The following is a 12,845-nucleotide window of genomic DNA, read 5'->3' on the forward strand; positions in this document are numbered from 1 at the left end:
TACATTCCGAGTAAGAATGGATATTCCCTCCAGACCATAGACTCTAGATTTGATCATAGAGTTGATACATCTGATCGAATCCATGGAACGTTGATCGATGTTCATGACAATCAATGGTTTGTTTGGTTGAGACGCCAATGTTCACAGGTCGGCGTAATACACTACAAATATTAGTAGATACTTGTATACAACTGTTAGAGAAAGGTAAAGAGGAGTCACAAACATATTAGTGTAACAGATGACGACCAGCACTCTTTGTTGAGAATGCTGTTTGCCTCCAGGAACAAACAGATTTGTACACGGTGTCCTTGGGATTGTTCAGGACGAATCTAGACATCAATTACAGTCGCCGAGATGGTTGTGGGGTCGGGCTGTCTACTGACCACATAGTGACCATACCTGTGGGCAGCGTGGAACCGATAATTAATACTGTTCTCATACGATGGACATTGTGTGATATTTCACTGAGGCGCCTGTCAGGACGGTGTCTAGACGGACTGGACTGCGCCATCTGTAATTACTCCGTGGCGTACATCTATCTGTCTTCAGTGTTGTATGTAATGATGTTGATGATACTGATGGGGGATTAGGAACTGATATAGAAATGTCTTCATTATTTTCTTTCATGTGCTCCGTTTGATAAATGGTTATACCAACAGCCTTGACTTATATTTAACATAACCTTTGGAAAGAAATAGGGCGGTGGAATATCAGATGGTTTAAGTGTTCGCCGACAAATTGTTACTCTGTATTCTGATTAAGTTTCTGGTTAACCCGCTGATATTGGTAAAAGCTTGGGAAAACCTAGCTCACTCGCTCAGTTCAGAAAACAATGAATGGCACATCCTGTATGCAACTCTAATTTTATATGTCCAAGCGATTAGGTGCTTGTTCTTAAATGTTGACATATATTAGATATATATAAGATCTGATCACTTCCTATAATGTCTTATTGTGGGAAATTGTTATCGACAATTTTATATCGACTCAGACTCCACATTCGGAGTGTATCTCCAGCAACCCATGCTTGACGTAAGACGTGACTAACGGGATCGGGTGGTCAGGCTCACTGGCTTGATTTGACACATGTCATCGGTTCCCACTTGTGGAGATCGATGCTAATGCAATTAGTCACTGGATTGGCTGGTCCAGACTCGATTATTTACAGACTTCCGCCAAAGAGCTGAAATGTGCTGATTAAACAACAAACAAAGCAACCAAACAATTCGATGCAACATGTGTTAGATGCTGATACAACACATACTTGTAACGGACACATTTCCCATTCTGTGTAAAAATTCTTCAGTGAAAGTAACAGATTTTTGTATCCACATTCAGCGTTGTCTATTCTTCTCCCCTTCTCTCTCATCTACTCTACTGTCAACGTTATTGACATCACACGAAGCGTGGTGATGCGAGATGATCACTTCTACGTGACATAGTGCTGATAAGAGAGAGAAGATTAACCTCATGGTGTCCACGCCTTGGATCTAATTAATGTGTGTCATTGCATAAGCCAGGCAAAGATAGGTGAGGTGAAGTGTAGGTCCTCTGTGCGTTGATTATCACAATATACTAACCAGTCCTTGTTTTTCATCCTATTAACGTCGAGAACCATGCTTAGTATAGTGATCGGAACAGATGTTCATGCCCACTTGACTGGCGTTTTTTCGCGACGTTCCTGTGAAGATCCTGGTTAGAATTGGTCTTCAGTAACCGATGGTTGTCTTAAGAGGCCAGTAACGGGATCGGGTGGTCAGGCTTGCTGAGTTGGTTGACACATGGCATTGTACCCCAGCTACTTAGAACGATGCTTTTTGATCACTGGATTGTCTGGTCCAGACTCGAATATTTAAAAACCGCCTTCACAAAGCTGGAATACTCCTGAGTGTGGCGTAAAACTACACTCATTCACTCACGACGCCAAAGACCCGTGATCGATTTAACATGTGGTAACGATGTATGAAACGTTTTCTGGGGTAACCAGTCGTGCCGTTGCTGACATATTGCTGAAAGATTCGTAAATCTAAACTCACCCACTTTCCACAAGATGGGCCTTTCAAAGATGAGAAGAACGTCACACGCAACCACCAATGACCTAAAGTTCCTCTTTGTGACGATGCTGGCATGACATCACGCTGGTGACATCACGAACAATGACGACAGACAAGAGAAGCTATAATCCACGGTGGGAATTCTGTAAATATATTCCACTAAATTCCATCAAATCAAGTAAGTGTTCCAAACCAAATTGAATCTGTCCGATATTAATCATGCAACATTGGCCTGATTGCAACTAAAGCAGGTGACCATTGCCTAATTGTCTCTCAAACACATTCATTCCTGCTATAAAATAAAGATGTCATTGAAAGACCTTTTTGTACAACTCTTTTGGACTGTATTTGGCTGCGTCGTCTCTCTGCGTGAATTCTCCACCTTAATTATTTAGAAGATATCCATAATTAAATCATAATAATGGCTAATTTGACGTCAAGAGGCAATAATACAATGTACATGTATTTTGTTAGAACTGGCACCGATATAATACAGTACGATATCACAAACTGTGTTTTCCCAATTTACAATTCTGTTTATGTATATGGGTACCCGTTAGGAATGGTAATCACATGGACATAGCAGTTGAATGTCACTAAACTAAACACATATGCATGTTTTGACCGTTAGGATTATTTAGAAGAAAACCAGTATTATATAGTACCAAATCGATGCCACAGGTAAGAAACAGCTAATTCATATATAAGTAATCAAATGTTTCGCATATGAAACCCCTTAAATGAAAACACCGTACCAGTCTTGTCATTGGTTTGCTTGTACTAGATAAGAATGCTGGCGAACATCCGGGTTAGACTATTTGCCTTGAGTAACCCACGCTTATCGAAAGAGGCGCTTAATTGGATCGGGTGGTTAGGCTTGCTGACTTGGTTAACACGTTATCGTATCTCAGTTGTGTAGATCGATGCTCATGCTGTTGATCTCTGGATCGTCTGGTCCATACTCGATTTTACAGACCGGAATATTGCTGAATACAGTGTGAAACGTCAACAAAGAAATGAAGCTTTAATAGAGTTCTTTTCCAAATCTATAAGGAATCACTGCTGAATGGACACTTTATTGTACGATTCTCAGTACTGAATGACCATTCGCTAATGAGTCACCGTCAAAAGGTGATGACGCCAGGCCCTACCGTAAAGTTGAACAGGTTACGATTGTCGACCCATACGGACAGTGTGCAATGACACGCAGTCAAGCACGTCACAAACCTGTTTCAATTAGTTAGGCCATCATGGCTTGCTGGGGACAAGTCTAATTCGGATCCCCCATGGGAACTCACAGCAGTAAATTACAGAATAGAGGTCCATTCAGTGAAGTATATTTGCCGGGATGTCATCGCTTCCTGTTTGTGTATGTTGTGTGTACCCCATACTGCTAACAGTAATCCATGACAAGGGCTTATATGGAATACAAATAGTGTGACCTGTAGTTCACCCCAGCTTAATGATAGCATTCTAAATTGAGTACATGTCTGACCAGTTGCTCTCTGCAGGCTGATGACATCGCCGAGGTATGCAATATTCATGACGTCATGTTAAATGCAATAGATGTTACGGTTTGTGTAAATATCTTTCTCCAGAAGTATTAAATATAGGCAGAACATATAGATGCAAATTTGAATGGTTTCATATATGCAATTTCAGAATGTATTAAATACTCATTTTCTACCTAAGTTTAATGCTTTATATTAATTATTGCTTTCTTGCCAATGCATGTTTGATGGGTCCTGCAGGTGAGGGAAAGTTAGCTGACCTCTTAGCGGACTCGTGATAAATGGAAATCGTACAATAGACTGAATGTAGGACATATGATGAATATGGAAACGGTTTTTATTATGCCATCTGAGGACATTTTTTTCTAACGCGTAATTTAAAACGTTTTAGAAAGCTTATTAACGATGATATTCCAGTAGCTGAATGTGTTATCAGGAAATATAGTGAAATATTTATAACCGGTATGATTCACTTCCCATCAACACTACATCTCTGTAATACACATAATGCATAATTCAATGACAACTGCGCGCTCGCTTTATTTATACAAGGAGACACCAGATGTGACAAATGTATAGATTCACATTCCTACATCGTCTGATAACGGTCACTCGTAAAATTCAGAATTGTAACATAACATGTACATCAATATAGACTGATGTAAAATCGTAAATGTGTTGAGTCACAGATAATGCAAGGAAGATAATTCTGGTAATGTAACAGACTAAACGACAATGGTGAAATTCACAATGTATTTTCCTGTATGGATTTGTGTATTTTTTTTCCAAATAAACAGTTGATATGTTTCTGTGTGTGATTTAACGCTTGCTCTCAGTGGGACATGAAAAAAATACCATTTTGTGAACATATGTATCAATACCAAGAGTGTGCAGTGTGCATAACAGCTCTCGGCTTGTGCAACTGTTGCATGAGAATGTCCAGCATTAATCAACCTCATGGCACTCTCATACTGCTGATTTGTGTGTAACAACACACTCTGTTTGATTAAACTTCTAATATTTATTCATTTACCGTTTGAGTAATGTCTGCATGCTTGCATTCCAGTGCACGTGATTTTTACTTTTTATGTTCATGTTTCATGACCTAATTTTTTCCTCGACCGAGACGGTGGGGAGTCTAGTGGTTAAAGCGTTCGCTCGTACGCAAAGACTCGGGTTCGATTCCCCACATGGGAATAATGTGTGAAGTCCATTTCTGGTGTTTCCCGCCGTGCTGTTGCTGGAATATTGCTAAACGCGGCGCAAAACCAAACTCACTCACTCACTCTCCATGACCATGTTCACAAAGTATACATGTCAAATCCGTGGCCGTACCCTACAAGAAAGAAGAAAGAGACTCAATCTAGCACAATTACTGCCAGTGATATGGGTGTCACGTTTTTAGTTTTGTTGAGTATACATTGATGAATGCCGACGTATTTGTCTGTTTGTGTTCCGTGACTGATGTTTGACCCCAGATTATAATACGTCCACGTGTTTACTGTATAACAAAGTAGTCCCCGAATATATTATACAAAGCTGTTCACAGTGGTACATCATACAGATCATTCTTCTGTAACCCTGTCCATATACTGAAACATCAAAAGACCAGTGCTCCGTTGTTCAAAACAACCTTATCTCTTAAGGACAACCCTATCTCTAAGATTACAACCTTAGACCTTTACTAAGGTTAGCCCCCCGTTGCACGAAACAACCTTAACTAAGGTTAACCCTAGTTAACCTTAACCAAGGTTGGCCGACCCGACCTTAGCGTCCTTATGTTCGGAAGGGAATATGGCAGCTGCTTTTAATTTATACAAAGGAAATGAGAGATATTTGAGGAAGCAGACAGTGTACAGAGACAGAACGAGTCAACTGGACACGCTGAATTCACATAGTGACAAGGGACGCTTCCATTACTTCAGAGTTCAGCCTTAGTTAAGGTTAAGGCTTAGGTTGGAGTCCGAATTATATTTCCCTAATTTTGCTTTGTGCAACGGGCGTATCTTTTTCTTAACGTGATCGTAGCTCTAACCTTAGGGTTTAAGGCTGATCTTAGGTAAGGTTGTTTTGAACAAGACACTAGAACTGAAGGAAATGGTCAGCTGTAATCGGTAAGTGAAGCTAATGTTGGTAAGTAGTATACTCTGCAAGGTGAGCGGTACAGCTGTGCTGTGAAGCTATCGTTTGGTGTCCCCATTATTATTGGTAAAATATTGCTAAAAACAGCGTAAAATTAAATTCAGTCACGCATTATGCTTACATTATTACGTTGTGTGTATGTCATGGTGGACTGTACAGTTGTACAGTACTAGATGTACAGGCGAGTGAAATAACTGAGTGTGGTTTTATGCCACAACAGTGGTTAGCAGAAGTGAACTTCCTAAATTGGACCCATATGGGGAATTGAACCGAGATCTCCAGTGCCACGAACGAACACTTTAACTGAAACGAAACGGGGTGGTGGGTTAGTCTGATGGTTATACCGCTCGCTCGTCACGCTGAAGACCCGAGTTCAGTTCTTCACATGGGAACAATGTGTGAAGCCCATTACTCGTGACCACCCCCCTGATATTGTTTGATTATTGCTAAAAGTGGCTTAAAATTAAACTCACTTAAATGAAATTAAGGCAAGGTGTTCCCAGGTTGTTCCACCTCGTAGGTCTTTTGTTTACGTAGCTATTAGGACAGATGGAAGTGGGACAACTGGTACTCTAGACTGAGTACTTTGTGTACCCGTCTGATGAGTGTAAATTGGCCGAAAGCTATGATTACACAATGCCATTTAGAAAGTGGTCAAATGGAATATATGTCATATTTGGGATTTCACTTTCTTAGCAAAGTACAAATTCTAGCACTTTTTGTTTTTTGGGGGGAGGGTACTTTACAAAGAGAGTGAAATCCCAAATATGACATATGTTGCATTTGACCACTTTCTAAATGGCACTGTGTAGTCATATTAGGACAGACATAAAAATACGTACATATTCCGATACATATGTACCATATGGAAGATTCTGTACCAAAGTACAGAGTAAAGTGAATTTGAAATGAAACCTCGTAAATCAGGATTCCGATGTCCGTCATTCCCGGAGTCACGATTAAAGGGGTTTTAAGTGTAAACATGTGCGTTAATTGAATTACGTCGAAACTCATCCACATCGATATTTTCTAAAAGCGATTTTTGAGAGAGTTTTAAATATTTATAAACCTCGGATCAATGTTCGTGAACGTGTGTTGAGTAACAGTGAAAATGGAGCAAACCACGAATTACGAGAATAGTTTATCACATCCCAAAGTAAACATCGGTTCAATTATTTAATGAAATGAAGCTTATATTTGTGTTTATAGAGGGCCACTCTCAGCGCTTTCATTATCAAACGCGTTTAGCATATTTTAACCGTCACTCACACACCGACCTGTATAGCCTGCGTCATTTTGTAGCTGTCCTACCAATGAGGCTCCCATTTAGCTTATCCCCCAGGCAATCGTTTGAGTAACGGCCCCGGAGAATACACCGGCGTCAGAGTGTATATTCTCGCTACCACACAAACGATTATAGCGAAGGGATTCAACGCCTAGCAATACGTACACCAGCTTCATCAACACGGCTCATAGCTTCCCACAGCCGCTGTTGCAATCTCCGTTACAAGCATCCACATTGTCAGCCTCAGCAGCTGACGATGCTGGTCACAGCGACTTGGTTAAATTGGATTAAAAGTTGGGAGGTTTGAGTGATATTTTTCTCAGGCATTGGCGAACTCTTTATAAACATATCAACTTATTTGTTCGGCCAATCAGACTCCTATTGGCTCTGTTCACGGCTGTTGAAACTCACCCAGGATCTCGTGTGATTGGATGTTACATGTAAATGCTAGAAGACACACCTTCCACGGAGGGAGGGTTACAGTGTGATCAGAATTACGTTATACGTTCTGGATAACACTACAGTGTCGTTTGTTTCAATGTTCGGTGCTGGATTCGACGAGAAGGATACCTGTTGCTTCATCTGAGCATGTAAGAAAATTACAGAAAATGAGGACTTGTCTACAGTGCTTAAAACATGGAGACAAATGTTTGGGCCAAATGCAATAATGGAACCATTCTGAATCCAGAGGAGTGTTGAGAAAACAAAGTATTTCTTACATGCAAGGTAAAGGGATTTTTTAATTTTGTGTGTGTGTGAACTGAAAAGCCTTAATCAACGAACATTAATGAGGTAAACATTAATTTGGGTGTTTCAGTATACATTTGAATCAGAAAACGAAACATTTATAATAGATTATACATATTTTCCCAATGTGGTTTACCTGAGGTCAACATTGATTAATTGTGTGCATGACAACGTTCGCCTGAGTCAATACTTTGGATATAGGACACACTGCAATATAGTTAATGTTGTCTTCAAACGTGAGTGTCAGATACAACGTGAATGTTAGACACGCCACCATTACGTCGATACGGCGTGCAAAAGTGGAAGTTGCACTCGCTACGAGGTTGTGTGTGAAAACCTTGATCTCACACAAACTATAATAAAGTTCACCATGTGCCTAAAAGTAATGATAGACACACTACAATTACATGGATACAGTCAGTTGCATTCGCTGTAAGGTTGTGTGTGAAAACGTCGTTATCACGCAAACTACAGTAATGTTCAACCTGATTATAAACTTGGAAGTGGAGAAACTACACCGAATCATGTGAAAACGGTGATGTTCAAGTACATTGTGTTTGCAAGTCAACAGTGTGTAAACGTGGAAGTGATGTATTACATTGTGGTATGTTAGTTCGTGAATGTCAGACCTACTACCGTAATGCCTCTTTTGTGTGTAAACATGGAGATTACATTACGTTGTTGTTGAAACGTGAATTTCAAACTAGACTTTAAAATACAACTGGTTTGATGTTCCAGATACTACAGTCAAATGACTATTAGTGTGTAAACGTGGGCGTTAGACAACTGCACAAAAATACAATCGGTTTGACAGTACACAGATGTCACAGTCAAATCAATACTGTGTGCAAATGTGGAAGTCAGACAAACGAAGTTGAAATGTGAATGTCACACACTACAGTGGAAACAGTGTATGTAAACGTGGAGAAAACTCAGACTTCATCGTGTTGTGTGTAAACGTGAAAGTGACACACAGCGGATAATGCAGTACGCGTTCCATGACACCAGCGTTGTGGAAACAACACGTATTCAGTGTGTTCTGTTATCAGTGATCTTTGTCGCATACCAGGGGATGAGCCAGTTATGATTTATCGGATATAATGGGACGGATTTTAATGCTTATTCTCTTTCAAAGGTTGGAACAGTAAAACATTGCCCAAGGAATTGATCGTATCAGAAAGTTTTTTTTACGAATATGGCAATATGCAGTGTACCTCAGTGAGCATGAGCCATGTGGGTCATCTGGGTTTGTGGTATACATGCTGAACAGTGCTAACTGAAAAATGTCCGGAGTAAGTAGCGTGTCCGTTGTGCTCAACGCGAGCAACGTCAGTGACGTAGCTGTGAGCAACTTCTCCATCGAAGACTATATCCTCACGAACCTTGGCCCGAAGAACATGGGCAGCACAGCCGGCATTCTTCTCACCATCATCTACAGCCTCATCTTCATCTCTGGCACCATCGGCAACGTTTGCACGTGCGTCGTCATCGCCCGCAACTCCTACATGCAGACGACGACGAACTACTACCTCTTCAGTCTGGCGGTGTCAGACCTCTTGCTGCTGCTGTTTGGTATGTATCTGTATGTGATATGTTTTCTTATACTGCTCAACTTAAAATAGGGATATTCTACCTTCTCGTGATTCAGGTTTGGGTAATTTGTCAAGTGTAAATGTATTGAATACAGAAACAAGTATATATTCAGGGGTGCGTACCAATCCGTCGATTTTCTGATTTTAGAGTGCATTCCAAGGATGAGCACTGTCACCTTAGCTTTTGTCAAAACATAGAGTATGGTGGTGAATTAGTTCGGTATTAGATGAAGAGTACGCTGACGATGAAAAGCGAATACGTTGATGAAGACGAAGGCATAGTTTAGTTCGATGTACTTTAGTTGCTTGGACAAGACATGTGTGGTGATTGGACTTCCAGCTCAACCCCAGGGCCTTTCTTGCGAGCGGTATAACCCTGCTTGCTGTCGTCCCTACACAGACAGTCGGAATACCGGACTCCACACCACTAATGTAGATGTGAGCATACGCACACACACACACACATACACACACACACGTACGTGTGTGTGTGTGTGTGTGTGTGTGTGTATCTGTGTGTGTGTGTGTGTGTTTTTGACAACAATGGACAGGCAAAGGTTCAGCAGATAGAGAAACAATAGCAGTTCCTTCTACAGTTGAGGTGATGACAGACGCAGCCAAGGGGGATGACCAATATAGGTCATAAATGTCATCTACAGTAATCAATGGGAGTGACAAAGAGGAACAGGGTGTCTGACAAGACAATGTACTCTGTGGTAGTGATAAAGATTAAGAATGCAGATTGAATAATAACAACTACGTCTCATGTGGCTTGGCTACATAGGTTTTTTTAAAAATATTTGGACGTTGGCTGTCCTGAATTAGACACTATAACACTATTAATTAGTTATATTTCCAGGGACCCTCAATTACTAGCTTTGGGGGTCTTTGCAAGCATTGTGAGGTCATGTGAAGTAACGGTGAAGAGAACTGTATGTTTTGATAATTCTTTATATCCTGGAATGAATGATTTAATAGACTAGTGGATGGAATGATACGCGTAACGGCTGTGAGAGACACAACTAATCACTTAGTTAAGTCACAGAGGCGTTATGGGTACAATGAATAATATTGTGCGTCTTTCTGTCAGCAGTGAATTCGTTCTGCGTCCATTTTCTATAATTGTCCATACCCGGCTCACATTTGCGCGTCGCACAAAACAACCCTGCTATATTTCATTGAAACATATGAATTTGGCGTAAATGATTATCCTTAACAAACGTTGAGTAGCATTACGTTACTACCGTACGCACCTTTAAGCTAACCTCGTCGGACTTAGAGGCAGACAGATAGACATTTACGTCAATACAGGAGAACATACCATAGTTGCTCATCATCATCAAGTGTTATTCAATCTCTATTTGTGAGTTTCACCACTGGATAAAAGGGTCGACAAATGTCAACAGAAAGATAATGGGATATCGTTTTTGCACTTGAAGCACGGAATGCATACGATCTGGACCCCCACTCGTAATAGCTATATCTACCTACACAGGAAACTCTGTGGGAAAAATCAGACGTCGCGGTCACTGGTTGGTTAACGTTATTGGAATATTTCCCAAACCATTTCGGATAGCCCTCGTCTCTAAATAATCGACGCAATTATTCTGTAAATAACCCCCCACTTATACCTATGATCAAGGAAGGTGGTTGACCGTGTGAGTAAGTCACTGAATAAGTCAGTGGCAGCTGTGTTTCTATTCAGATGACGTTACGGTTCTGACACCAGCTGTCTCCCTTTGTTGGTTACGCTGTCCCTCTGGTAACATCCGTTGTGAGTGAAAGCAGTGAAGGTGGAAATAGTAACCCCTGGAGCATTATTTAATGTATTTCTCTTTCTTAGCTTAGTGGTTAAAGCGTTGGCTCATCACGCGGAAGACAATGTGTGAAGCCCATTTTCGGTATCCCCCATCCGTGATGTTACTGGAACGTTGATAAAACGGCGTAAAACCATATTCAGTCGCGTTTACGTATAGTTCGGAAGCCTTGCGGTAAACTCGCTGTCCTGTGACAGTGTCTATCAATTACTAGCAACGATCCCACCGGAGGCAGCCGTCACAAACCCATGCAAGGACAGGTCAATGTTCACCTCAGAACACAGTAACGCATATTGCAAGTAGAAATAGGGAGCGGTAATGTTTACCACTTCAGCGGTGGTAAGTGATCACATCAACGATAACACACCCACTGTAACATCCAAGGGAGATTACTCTTCTCGCGAGGTTTATCGCTGTTTGTTTGTCATTTCTTTAGGGTGCAGTTGAAAAGGTTAATGTGAGATGAAACGATTAAATCCCCAAGCCCAAATGTAAGTTCATCGAGACCAAACCTTCTTAAGTGCGAAAATATTTTGACACGAAAATTCTTTGTCAAGTTTGTAGGGATGTCAAGGCCAAACAGTCGAACAGGTTTGTCTTGAACGCTGATGTGTCGAATCTAAAATTCAGATTCGGATGATGACAAACTCTTACCGTATCTTAAAACCCGAATGAATCGAATTACATACCATCAAACTGGATCAATACCTGAGATAAATATAATAAGGCTGACCATGATAAATTGAATATATTATTAAGGCGCAGCATTGATCAAGTATTAAATCCCGTGAAACGTAAAAGAGTGAGTGAGTTTGGTCCTACACCGCCTTTGGCAATATTCCAGCAATATGGGACAGCAAAAAATGGGCTTCACACATTGTAAACATGTGGGGAATCGAACCCGGGTCTTCGGTATGATCCACCATGAAAGCTAGTAGTGTGTTGATTTCAATAAATGTATTGGATAAGTATGTTTCCTGGTGTCCGAGGGATAGGTTAGTCGGTATTATGGTCGAATTGAGTTTTACCCAGATTTAATGCCAAAGACGAAACAGCTGTTCATTTACGGAGTAAATCTAAACCGAGCGGCAAAAGTAAGAACAGCATTACCTAATTTGTTTTAATGAGGCTGAAAAATGAAATGTAATTTCGGTAATGTCCATTTACCCATCATTCATTCAACCATCTCCGTACTAGTCTGTCAAACGTAATGTCTAGCTGTCTCGTTTCCAGTAAAACAAATTGGTTAAATAATGGCATGGGTAAGAAATGAATTTGTAACCATCTGCCCCTCGCCATCCTTGCGATGTTGTAAATTTATGCCGACAGAAAAAGCAACAATTTTTATTGATTTTCAAAGATAAGACGTCGGAGACATCAATCAGCAGTTGTGTTTTGTGCCAAGTTTCTTAAATGTTTATAAAGTTATATATTTTAAAGCTAAAAACAAATTTTAGCATTCTTTGAATGATGCCTGACCGCCTGTAATTCTCTTTTTCATACAAAAAAGTATTTTCATTTAAACTTGAACATTAGAAAACTTCAGTTGAGATGTATCATGACTTTTGAGACTCCATAATAACATTTAATGGTTGCTCATTGACGTTAACCGTAAATTCCTTGTAATGGTTTGCACAAATATATATCTACATCGATATGTGGTCTTAAACAGTCGAGACAGATACTGATGTATTGAA

General features: G+C 40.4%; 1 protein-coding gene across 1 annotated transcript in view; it reads left to right on the forward strand.

Annotated features, from left to right (window-relative positions):
• Positions 1-7,493: 7,493 nt before the first annotated feature.
• Positions 7,494-12,845, forward strand: part of LOC137286903 (neuropeptides capa receptor-like) — a 33,508-nt gene continuing 28,156 nt past the window's right edge. The window contains exon 1 of the mRNA XM_067818925.1: positions 7,494-9,311. Coding sequence (XP_067675026.1) covers positions 9,023-9,311 — 289 coding nt within the window. The 5' untranslated portion in view covers positions 7,494-9,022. The remainder of the gene's footprint in view (positions 9,312-12,845) is intronic.

This window comes from Haliotis asinina, chromosome 6 (assembly GCF_037392515.1).
Source record: "Haliotis asinina isolate JCU_RB_2024 chromosome 6, JCU_Hal_asi_v2, whole genome shotgun sequence".
Lineage (NCBI taxonomy): Eukaryota > Metazoa > Mollusca > Gastropoda > Lepetellida > Haliotidae > Haliotis > Haliotis asinina.